Source organism: Oncorhynchus mykiss, chromosome 1 (genome assembly GCF_057628025.1).
Source record: "Oncorhynchus mykiss isolate SJ-2025 chromosome 1, ASM5762802v1, whole genome shotgun sequence".
Lineage (NCBI taxonomy): Eukaryota > Metazoa > Chordata > Actinopteri > Salmoniformes > Salmonidae > Oncorhynchus > Oncorhynchus mykiss.
The window spans coordinates 64,706,611-64,719,361 of record NC_143022.1 but is presented as its reverse complement, the minus strand read 5'-3'; the positions used below and the strand labels follow the sequence as shown (position 1 = coordinate 64,719,361).

General features: G+C 41.3%; 1 protein-coding gene across 2 annotated transcripts; it reads right to left on the bottom strand.

Moving 5' to 3' along the window:
• Positions 1 to 784: 784 nt before the first annotated feature.
• On the bottom strand, positions 785 to 12,695 carry cacul1 (CDK2 associated cullin domain 1). 2 transcript variants are annotated; one of them, XM_021607066.3, is made up of 9 exons: positions 11,782 to 12,695; positions 4,696 to 4,822; positions 4,441 to 4,543; positions 4,162 to 4,257; positions 3,921 to 4,023; positions 3,694 to 3,783; positions 3,382 to 3,520; positions 2,597 to 2,682; positions 785 to 2,502 (listed from the first exon to the last, which is right to left on the bottom strand). In XM_021607066.3, exons 1-8 carry the CDS (start codon positions 12,101 to 12,103, stop codon positions 2,640 to 2,642), a joined length of 1,023 nt encoding a protein of 340 aa, XP_021462741.1. In that variant the 5' UTR covers positions 12,104 to 12,695; the 3' UTR covers positions 785 to 2,502; positions 2,597 to 2,639. The 2 variants fall into 2 exon arrangements, with proteins under 2 accessions (XP_021462741.1, XP_021462733.1); XM_021607058.3 differs by lacking the exon at positions 2,597 to 2,682 and having other exon boundaries at positions 11,782 to 12,682.
• Positions 12,696 to 12,751: the final 56 nt, after the last annotated feature.

Sequence of the window (12,751 nt, the reverse complement as noted above, 5' to 3'; positions counted from 1 at the left end):
TACAAAACATTCGAAACCCCTTCCGAATATTGAGTTGCACCCCCTTTTGCCCTCAGAACAGCATCAATTTGTCGGGGAAAGGTCTTTACAAGGTGTCGAAAGCATTCCACAGGGATGCTGGCCCTTATCGACTCAAATGCTTTTGACACACATGGGAAAATGTGTGAAAAACCCAGCAGCATAGCCATCTGGCAACTACTACCATAACCTGTTCAAAGGCACTTAAGTGTTTTGTCTGGCCCATTCACCCTCTGAATGGCACACACACACAATCCATGTCTCAAGGCTTATAAGTCCTTCTTTAACCTGTGGATTTAATAAGGGATCATAGTGTTCACCTGGTCAGTGCATATCATTGAAAGAGCAGGTGCTCCTAATGTTTAATATACTCAGTGTATCTATACTGCATCATTCAACTCAGGCATGCATTTTTCAGCATTAAATGAAAAACAAAACAAAAAACATATAATTGGCCTGCTACAAAGATAACGTATCAGAGAAGAGGTCCAGCAATATGCCTTTATTTCAGTGCTCGCTCTTAAACAATGCTTAAAGACAGTAATTACAACTTAATGAATGCCATAATTTCACGCATCTGAGTATCCTGTGTTGATTTCCTCCGTTCTCCTGCATTGTTTAAGCCTGTATTTATTTAATTATTTGAGCCTTTATTCACAGTACTAATTAACTTAGGAGAAACTCTGCCTGGTGTATATTTAGTCCATCATTACTCCACCCACAAGATCCCACCAAACCCCAGTGATTCCACAGGTGATAAAATACATCATTTTCAAGATTTGTTTATTGAAAGTAAAACTGTACATAAGACAATGAGTGAGTCATCTCCAACATCCTCACAGGAAAACAATCACAACCAAGCTCGAGCATCACATTACACTTAAAACAGTGCAAAGAGCTGTATCAAATACTTTCACTCAACATAAACATGTAACAAAGGAAGGTCAAATTGATCATCATCTGGGCAACTTGAGAGAACAGCGGGATCATTCAACATCCACCTACTGTACATCATTTGACATCACTGTAACCAAATTCACAACATTTTCAAAATTTGATTGTAATCAATTGGCTCGGTGACTTGATATAATGCACAGGCTAATGCAGCTACAGCAGCAACATGGGGAGATTGACACCATCATTTCTGGAGTCACAATGCAACTTTTAATAACAGGGAATAAAAACATTGTGAATCATCTTTAGCGTGCTTGGCAAATATGATTTGGTTAGACAACAACTCAATAAAAGCTAAATGTAATCCTTTAAAAAATTATCTACACAACCTTTTCACAGTTTTAACCTAAACTTTACTCAAAATGTAACGGAACATGCTTTGCTGCTTTTTGTACCCATTGAGAAAGAAATACTATGTTAAGCCGGACAGATTTTATTCTGTAAATCCCAGATAAACAAGACTTGGGGGGTGGATTGGTTTAAAGTTGCCATGATAGAGATTTTAAATGTTAAGTCGACTAACAGGACATTTAGTTGTGTGCCGAGATTACAAAGACAAGCCCCTTTAGCTTAAAAATCACTGGGGAGAATCAAGACTGACCTGACTGATACAAAAGGGACACAATATTAGTTAAACAAGAGACAGGAATCAAGTGTTCTACACAACAACAATTGAGGAATAGCAGCAGACTGTCAGTTACTCAATCAGATCAATAAGACCAATAGGAGATCCGGGTGGTCCTGGTTAGAGATCAGGGCCATGTTCATTAGGAACAAAAAGAGGGGGAAAAAAATGGAAAAGGGAGGGACTACCCAGATTTGTCCAATCAGAAACATTCCTTTTTGTTTTCCATTGTAAAATATATCTGTCCATTTTTTTTTTTGTTGCCGCATGCCCTAATGAACACGACCCATGATTGACACAGTATACAATATGTGGTGAAACTGGGATTCATGCCCATCCACCTGTTTTTTTTTATTGTATTTATTTAACTTGGCAAGTCAGTTAAGAAAATATTCTTATTTACAATGACGGCCTACCCCGGCCAAGCCCTAACCCGGACGACGCTGGGCCAATTGTGCGCCGCCCTATGGGACCTATGGGACTCCCAATCGCGGCCGGTTGTGACACAGCCTGGAATCAAACCAGGTCTGTAGTGACGCCTCTAGCACTGAGATGCAGTGCTTTAGACCGCTGCGCCACTCGGGAGCCTAAAATGGCATCTGTTAGGCAACTTGAATATCCCAACAAAGCAGAGCAGAAGGCACACTTTAATGGAAATAAACCTCGTAGTATCTTAACAATAAAGAAGATGAATTTATCATCATAAACTGAAAGAACAATGATGCACCATCATGAATTCACTGTGCTTTTCAGAGGAGGCAAAGAAACAGTGTCCACTACAACTCGTGTGGGTCAAAAATGAAGCTTGGCTGACGCTCACCCACTTCACTCAGCATCAGAGAATCTTCGTCATTCACAGTGTTTTGTCAATTTGGGTTGAGCCAGGTCGCTGACGGTCAGAGCATCTGCATAAAAAAACAACAACAACCAGTTACTCATATTTGTGTACATATTTTTTTCAATACGTCTGATTATGAATCATGGTGCAAATAAAGTTACATTTTTAAAGTCAATAGCAAGCAATGTATGCATCATCCTTATTCTATGCAGACTCCTCGCTGGCTCTCTTGCGAGACTGGTCACCTCTGCAAAACAAAAAGAAAGCTTAATCAAAAACCAGGGCTGTGTTCATTTGGGGCACAACCGAAGAAAATGGTCCGAAATGGTCTGAACTTGTTTAATAAGAAATGCTAATTTTTGTTTTCTTTTTCTTAAAATGTTACCCCTTTTTCTCCCCAATTTCGTGGTATCCAATTGTTTAGTAGCTACTATCTTGTCTCATTGCTACAACTCCCGTACGGGCTCGGGAGAGACGAAGGATGAAAGTCATGCGTCCTCCGATACACAACCCAGCCAAGCCGCACTGCTTCTTAACACAGCACACATCCAACCCAGAAGCCAGCCGCACCAATGTGTCGGAGGAAACACCGTGCACCTGGCAACCTTGGTTAGCGCGCACTGCGCCCGGCCCGCCACAGGAGTCGCTGGTGCACGATGAGACAAGGATATCCCTACCGGCCAACCCCTCCCTAACCCGGACGACGCTAGGCCAATTGTGCGTCGCCCCACGGACGTCCCGGTCGCAGCCAGTTACGACAGAGCCTGGGCGCGAACCCAGAGTCTCTGGTGGCACAGCTGGCTCTGGAGTACAGCGCCCTTAACCACTGCCCCACCCGGGAGGCCTCATTTTTGTTTTCTGATGCAAAATGTTTTCCTAATGAACACAACCCTGGCGGGAGGTAAATATATATATTTTTTGCTAAACTCTGACTTATAACACTCACCTGGGAAAACCATTCAGAGATAGCTCCATTTGTAGTTTCTGGTCACGAGCAGCATAGTCAGAGAGCTGGGATTCCACTGTTGGGGGGTTGATTTGAGGAATGAATCCAGAGAAGACAGCTGGAGCTAAATGTGCCCAATCTGAAACAGGTAACCAATAGTCATTGTGGGAGACCCACAAATAGTGCTTAAACGCATATTTCTACAATCGTGCTCGACAGTTACAGTAGTTAAACGTCATTTTACAAGTGGATGTAACTATTTCGTTAGCAGCATGTGTTGTAGCATTTGAAAAAGACAGAGAAAGCGCTCACCGGGCCAAAGAGTATACAAGCCTTTGACCACACTGGCCATTGTTGAAGGTCTGACTTGAAAAGGCATGGAATGGGCTTCGAGGAGAAGAGCTAAAAGGAAAAACAGAGAAAGAAAAAGAAAAGATCATTAACAACAACACAATTTTAAGTCATATGAGTCATAAGCTAAATAGTTTTGGGTTTGGATTGCAAGGCGTGGTGTCAGTTCGCCAGTCCACTGTACTCACGTATTAACGTGTCGACATGTTTTTCTGCAACATGATCGGTAAAAAGCTTCATGAGATCTTCTCGCAGGTCTCGGTTTAGCTTCGTTTCAATGTAGAACTTATTCTTAGAAATTAGGAAGAAAAACATGCGTGGTGTGAAAGGAGTATATGATTAAGGTCTGCTCTGACCATTGGCGGGGTAGGCTAAATTTGTATCTGGGAAACTGGCTCAAAGAGATGAGCAGCTTATATGGGTACATACCATGTAGATGAATACGGGAACTATGCATTGAAGAGCATCTGTGTAGCGAGTCAGAGCAATGTTGAAATTCTCAATTAAATTCCGTGGTGGAGTAATCTGATAAAAGAGAGGAAAAAAATATCAGTGTTGATTTATCAGGTTATTATGCACTTTTTGGAGGTGAAACAAGAGATACTACCTGTACTTGTCCAATTAAACACTTTTTTGTTTTGTTTTCCCATGGCAAACCTTTTTGGTACAGTATGGTACATAGATCCCGGGTTCCATGTTTCCACTTACTTGAAGATCAGAAGAGACTTGTTGAAGATGGGTAGTAATCTTCAGCATCAAGTCTTTGTACAGTAGCTCAGAGTGCTGTTGACAAACACACTTGTACACACAGCTGAAACAGGGAAAGGAAAACAACTATTAAAAACGGACCAGTTGCAATAGCTCCCCTCTAAGGTCTCAAACATGAGTACGGCAGTTCCACGTGTTCATTTCTTTCAAAAGCTACGTGAGAAATTAAACACAGTCACACTGTTTGAGTCTCACCTGTAAATCTGCTCATATGAAATGGAGATGTGGTCCATGGGGTTTTGTATTAGCAGGTGGTCAATGGCTTTCTCCAGGTTCGGCCAGTATGTGGTTCTATAGTCCTCTTCGGTCATTGCATTCATTACTGAACCAGACAATGATGAAAGAGGAGGTTATTTTCACAACGACTTGAGCCGTCACAAATATATATATATATCTTCATGATTATGGGGGGTCAATTACTTTATGTCAAGCCGTGGAAATGTTATAAGCATGAGTTTGCCGTTCGTAAAGAGAATAAATCTGTTTATTCTGTCAAGACACGAGGAGCGCGCATGACAAGGACAGCTAGAGCTCACCTGATTGGTAGGGCTAAGCATTCATAGTAATTGAAAATGGTGAAAAACATCTACTACATTCCCATTAAAAAAAGTGTTAATATAGCTGTAATACTATATTGTGATCCATTTTAGTCTGATTAATATTGTAAGGCAAAATATTGTAGTTGCGCAACATTGCGATGTTGACGCATGGTTCATTTTCAAATATTCTGAGTCTATAGCATTGATTATTCAAATCGACACGAACATGAAATTATGGCTGATAGTACATTTGTTGAAAGTAACAAGTATTACAAACCAGAAACATGGAGATTAGACAGATATTGTGTACTTCTCGCCAGCTGTTACTTCCGTCCCAAGGCTGTGTTACTCCCACCCAGTATGCAAGTACAAGAGTAACATTGCAGTAGTTCTGTTCTCAGTCTATTTCATTTCAACTCCTTTACCCTAGAAATGTAATTACAGTTGCTAATGGTGGAGGACATACAGTGCATTCGGAAAGTATTCAGACCCCTCGACTTTTTCCACGTGTTAAGTCACAGCCCTATTCTAAAAACAGATTCCCCCCCCCCAACCCCCATCATCAATCTATACCCAATACCTCACAATGACAAAGCAAAAACAGGTTTTTAGAAATGTTTGCAAATGTAACAAAAATATATAATAATAATAAAATATCACAATTACATACAGTATTAGTCAAAACGTTTGGACACACCTACTCATTCAAGGCTTTTTCTTTACCTCTACTATTTTCTACATTGTAGAATAATAGTGAAGACATCAAAACTATGAAATAACATATGGAATCACATAGTAACCAAAAAAAAGTGTTAAACAAATCAAAATATATTTTAGATTTGAGATTCTTCAAAGTAGCCACCCTTCGCTTTGATGACAGCTTTGCACACTCTTGGCATTCTCTCAACCAGCTTCACCTGGAATGCTTTTCCAAAAGACTGGAAGGAGATCCCATATATGCTGAGCACTTGCTGGTTGATTTTCCTCCAACTCATGCCAAACCATCTCAATTGGGTTGAGGTTGGGTGATTGTGGAGACCAGGTCATCTGATGCAGCACTCCATCACTCTCCTTGGTCAAATAGCCCTTACACAACCTGCCGGTGTATTTTGGGTCATTGTCTTGTTGAAAATCAAATGACAGTCCCACTAAGCCAAAACCAGATGGGATGGCTTTTCGCTACAGAATGCTGTAATAGTAATGCTGGTTAAGCGTGCCTTAAACTCTAAATAAATCACAGACAGTGTCATCTGCAGAGCACCCCGACACAATCACACCTCCTCCTCCATGCTTAATGGTGGGAACCACACATGCGGAAATCATCCGTTCGCCTACTGTACTCTGCGTCTAACAAAGACACGGTGGTTGAAACCAAAAATTTCTAATTTGGACTCAGACCAATTGAAAGATTTACACCGGTCTAAGGTCCATTGCTCGTGTTTCTTGCCCAAGCAAGTCTCTTCTTCTTATTGGTGTCCTTCAGAGGTGGTTTCTTCACGGTAATTTGACCATGAAAGCCTGATTCACTCAGTCTCCTCTGAACAGTTGATGTTGAGATGTGTGAGCTGTTCTTGCCATAACATGGACTTTGTCTTGTACCAAATAGGGCTATCTTCTGTAAACCCCCTACCTTGTCACAGCACAACTGATTGACTCAAACGCATTAAGGAAAGAAATTCCACAAATGAACTTTAAACAAGGCACACCTGTTAATTGAAATGCATTCCAGGTGACTACCTCATGAAGCTGGTTGAGAAAATGACAAGAGTGTGCAAAGCTGTAATCAAGGGAAAGGGTGGCTTCTTTGAATAAACTATATTTTGATTTGTTTAACACTTTGGTAACTACAGACGTGAAGCTTGGCATTCAGGCCAAAGAGTTATTGGTTTCAACAAACCAGAGAATCTTGTTTGTCACGGTCAGAGTCTAGGTGGCTTTTGGCAAACTCCAATGGGCTGTCATGTGCCTTTTCCTGAGGAGTGGCTTCTGTCTGGTCACTCTACCATAAAGACCTGATTGGTGGAGCGCTGCAGAGATGGTTGTCCTTCTAGAAGGTTCTCCCATCTCCACAGAGGAGCTCTATCAGAGTGACCATCAGAGTCTTGGTCACCTCCCTGACCAAGGCCCTTCTCCCCTGATTGCTCAGTTTTGCAGGGCAGCCAGCTCTAGGAAAACTCTTCTTCCTAGTCCTTCCATTTATGAATGATGGAGGCCACTGTGCTCTTGGGGACATTCAATGCTGCAGATATTCTTTGGTACCCTTCCCCAGATCTGTGTTTCGGACACAATCCTGTCTCTACAGACAATTCCTTCAACCTCATGGCTTGGTTTTTGCTCTGACATGCACTGTCAACTGTGGGACCTTATATAGACAGGTGTGTGCCTTTCCAAATCATGTCCAATCAATTTAATTTACCACAGGTGGACTCCAATCAAGTTGTAAAAACATCTCAAAGATGATCAATGGAAACAGGAAGCACCGGAGTTCAATTTCGAGTCTCATGGCAAAGGGTCTGAATACTTATGTAAATCTGAAATGTCAATTTTTTTATACATTTAAAAAATTTCCCCGAAACCCATTTTTGCTTTGTCATTATGGGGTATTGTGTATAGATTGTTGTGGATTTTTATTTTATCAATTTTAGAATAAGGCTGTAACGTAACAAAATGTGAAAAAAGTCAAGGGGTCTGAATACTTTCCGAACTTACTGCATATAAGTTGTTTTCCATAAAATATTGTGTAATTATGGGAGAAGAAAAAGTTGTGTCCCGTTTCTCTCCAAAGTTATGTCATATAAAGTGAAAGCTGCAGGTTTCAAACAATTAAGGAACAGGAAAAATAGTGATGCTAATTATAGGCAATAACTGTCTTCTGTCAGGTGGAAAGGCTTTCTTTAAAACCTTCTCAATTTAATGTTAACTAGCTACAAATGTAGCATATGCCTACCAGAATGATATCATGATTATTTGCATCAATCCACTGGCAATTTGTTTTGCGAACTCCATCTCGTGCACACTGCAGAAACATGCTAACCAAACAACAGTGCTAGGTGCCTGCACACTTGTGACTGAGAGCAAAAATCTTTTTTTTTAAAAGAAGAAAAAAAAGAGAAAAACCTGTAACCTGCGTATTTCTGACTCAGTTGACATCCATTTCAATAGTAGTCCTACTATTAGCCTACTTGCACAGTACAGCCTGGATTGGACTAGCCCAATATTGGACTAATGGGGCCTAACGTTAAATTACTCCTTAGTCCAATGAACTTAAATTATCTCTTTAAAAAGGGCAAATTGCCTCTGGAAACCATCTAAACGTGAATCGATTCTCAATTGCTGTACAGTTCTAAAACATAAATCCATCTACTTTCATATCACATCAAAAGAATTTCACAAAAGCCAAGTACACACTTACTGTACACTGTTTTAACACAGTTGCAGGTGACCGTATTTTTCAGTGACAACACTTTTGTGGCGTCTGTCTTCCGTTTACATATGTGTTCAGAGAGGCAGATAGCTAATTAGCACAGGTAGACCTCTCTGTCTTCTGAAAACAAGTGCTGTAACATGGAAATATGACCATGTGGAAACCATAACCCTATAAAAAGGTGTGTATGAATTTAACCTTTTGTTTTTAGGAAATAATTTATTGGGGATATTAAAGATAAGGTCCTTATGCTTCCAAAACCAAACTGAAAGCGTTGCATGTTAATGTTCAGACTGAACTTTGCGCTCTTAACAAAACCTTCACCTACAGAAGACACCTTCATCCAATGACTTATGTGTAATGTAATGGAACTGAGAGTCATGATCGAGGGCTAGGGTTGGCCTGACTGAAAGACCAAAATGTGATTCAGAGTACATGCCACCTTTGCTCATAGAATTTTTTTCACACAGGGAGCTTTTCCTTCGCCGGGTGAGCTGTTAGTGAAATTTTGTATACTCACTTCTCCAGGCACCACTACACCACTGATTCCAAACAAGGACCTTCCAACCATAGGGTGCAAAGGTCATAACAGTCATTAACGCTTGTCTGCTTCCCGGGGCAAGTAAAAAACATTGTTGGACAAGAGGATTATAGCTATATTGCGCAAGTTGACTGCTCCACGGCTCCTGTTTTTTCAAACTTTTACAGATGCACATTTGAGAGCATCCTGCTGGGCAAAATATTTTGGGGGGAGGGGGCTATTTTTTGGGGGAGGGGGTTGCCTGTTTTGCATGTTATTTTGGCATTAATACATGTCACATATCAGTTAGCAAACAGTGTAAAACAAATTATAACCATTGAGTTAATAAAGCCGCATACAAACACGGTCTCTTTGCTTTCTTGAGTAAGGCAGCTTCAAAATTAAGTTGTTTCAGCCTAGCTCAGTGCTTTCTGTTGTGGTGGGGCAGCCAGTGAAAAATACAGAGCTTAGGGGTTGGCAACTAGAGAGTTGCACCGTGATTGGCTCAGTGTTCTGTCACTCATGGGGACACTACATGTGGCCACAGATAAAGTTATGTCAAATCACGTTATATCTACAGTAGCTTTTATTGGACTGATCAAGTCAACATCATACTTTCAAAATCTTAGCTAGCAGTCATCATCATGATTCAAGATGACAATCCACTAGCAAATCCTTTTCAATCCTTGTTATATGAAGAGAAATGATAGATATAACATATTGGGGCATTGGAGATAAACATTACACAACAAGTTGGAAATCACAAATTCAACAATGAGTGGTTTGGAAGGAATCAGAGGCTAACTGCAAGCATTGTAAAGCAATCACTAGCTTGCTATTCAGTGGAGTGGATGTGTGAGCCAAGTCTGGGTTTAAGGGACTCTTTTCCAATCTTAAAAGGATAAACATTCAACATTGGCCATGCTGTCAATCCAGCATGACTTCTTTCGCTTACAAAAAAAAACTGGAAACTCGGAAATATCAGACTTCAGTGAGTTCAAGACAACTGGGAACTGGTATAACATTTAAAAAATATGTTTTGAACGGTCATCCAACTTGAAATTCCAAGTCGGGAACTCTGGCCTCTTTCTAGAGCTCTGACCTGAAGATCACTAAAGTCATGATTGGACTTTGTTTTTTTCAGAGTTCCCAGTTGTCTTGAAAGCACCATAAATCCAGAGAATGACAGACTTTGATGACAAAGTTTGATGACAATTTGCCCATGAAGGACCGCTGCACCCCCTTCCTGTTCAAGTGTGCACAGTACAACAAGGTGAGTCCAAAAATGTATTGTATGCTGCTTCATAAATGATGGCATATGCCAGGGAGATAGTATAACTTTCTTAGCTACAGCATACATAAATGTATGTTGTGTAGTAAGCTGTTAGTAGCCCATGTGCCTCACCCTAATAATTTGGTTCCTTTTCCCTTCATAATTTAGCCTATTGTTTTTACTTGGTGGTGCACATGTAGCCTATATATTGTAAGAGCTTTCATTGTCTGCTTAGATGCCCACTTTATTTATTCTACGGTTTTGACTTGGTGTACAGGGAGAATACCATAAGAACGGCCCATGTTCTGAATTCTTTCGCTGTACTTTTCAAGTGCAAATAGTTATATTGACTACGTCTGTCCTAGCTCCATCAATCATGTCTTAATCGAAAATGACGGATTGCCTCTTATCCGCTCGTAGTCCCCTTATTCCATAGTTTGTACATCTCAATTGTCAATAGAAACCACATTTGTTTAAGCAAGTCAGCCATATCAGCTATGTTTTTTTAAAGGCACTAAATGAGGCTGAATGAACTGTTTCGCTGCCAGACAAGGCTCCGCTGATAGCCAGGTGTAACAGTGCTAAGGTGTTTGGGCTGCTGTTGGGACAGCTTTATGTAGGCCCTAACAGTTTGTGAGCACCGTTTGTCACCGTTGTAGTCCAATTAATGTATTGTGGCTTTGCTGGCATGCAAAGCCACCACCAAGATCTACATGCTAAAATCGCCACTGCTCCAATGTTGTCAAGATCTCCCCTGAACATTTTAACCTTACAATTAGATAAACATCTGAGTTAGCTACTTCACCCATCTCAGCCATTTGATCTCTGGTTCATTGAAAGAAGGAATTATTTTATTAAGACAAGTATTTGGTTGTAATTGCAATGTTTGCAGGGTTGCGAACCCTCCTCCTGGAGAGTCAAGGAGAGCTACTGGGTGTGCAGGCTTTTGCTCCAGCATTGCTTCGAACACACCACTGTAAAGCAGCTGCTCAACAGGACCTTAATAAAACTGACTCTGGTGTGTTTGAGCAGGGTTTGAGAGAAAGCCTGCACACCCAGTAGCTCTCCAGTTGGAGGGTTGACAGATCAAATGTGTTTTATAGAGTATCCCACCAGCACAGTATTTTACGTTGTGGGGAGTTAAGTGCCTTACTCAAGAACACAATGACAGGAAATATCAACTGCCTTCCATTGTCAATACCAGAATGAAAGTTATTTAGCTCTTCCTTGCATCACACAACAACATTTGTCACCTTTTTGGACCATGGTGTTACAGACCTTTTTTTGGTGGGGGACAAGTGACTTGAGCTTTGGACAACTATAACAATCAGGACAAGTGGCTAAACAAGTGAATATCAGGCCCTGACAGTAGCCAAACTACTCCACTGACGTGTAGGCCAAAGGCAATGCAATGGCAATAACTTAATTGTATGGCAAGCTACATCCCCATCCCATGCAAGTCCAAAACATGATAAACATTAGGCCGTCATAATTAGTGTTTTTAATGCTGATGCTTTCAACTTACGAAACTTTGAGGCTGAGTTCAGGGTCAGTTTCCCTGCGATGGACGCCGCCGATGGGCTGTCAGTCTCGCTGGTGTCACTGCTCACGCTGCTCGAGTCTGAATCCATGAACTTTAAACCGCTGCTGGAACTGGAACAAACCTTTGAGTGGTTCTCCTGCGCAGCTACATCTCGCGTGGCTAGACCCGGCGAGATAGATAGGGGCTGGGGTACATCTGACAGTTCGTTCCTGAGATAGAGGACTTGTCCACTGGCACTGTTCGCACAGTAGTTATGGTTGTAGTCGTCATTTAGAACAAAACAGTCGTCTTCCATGTCCTCCATGCTTTAGCCTTGCAAGTTGTCTGAGGAAAATCTTCATGAATTTCAAGTTCGATTTGAAAATTTGCGTTTTTAGAGCACCATCCCTTTACACCTTGTACGCTAGCTGCTGCATGGAAAACTGTTTTACGACACTTTGCAGCATTTTCTTTTAGGCAGAGCCTGAACTGGGGCAGAAGGGCAATGTAGTTAAAATCATGCAATGACTACAATGTGCGTTCAGTTCACTTGAACGTTAACTACATTGCGGAACGGTTTGTACGTTTCCCCAAAACGTTCTTGAACAGACTTCGCGGTACGTTTTCTGCCGTTTGGTGTATGGCGCGGTGTGGCCAGAGATATTGAAAGGAGGAGATAGCAATCCAAATTGGAAATAAATGGAGGAACGTGTAACTAAGCAGACTGTCGACCAATTGTCGTTGTCATGGTGCGTCACGCGGTTACTAAACGAATCGTCACACAATCTCTTCTCTAGTGCCGCGCTCAAAGGTATCTCTGGTGTGGCTTGAAGCAACGACTGACGTATTTAAAGGACAGTGGTCGTGCTGACAGTTTTCCCCAAACCCTTCCCGTTGTTCAACTGGTCTTTCAGTACAGCACCGTTCCTTTGAACGTTCCACAACGCAATTCTCTCAACTTTGCACTTCCAAG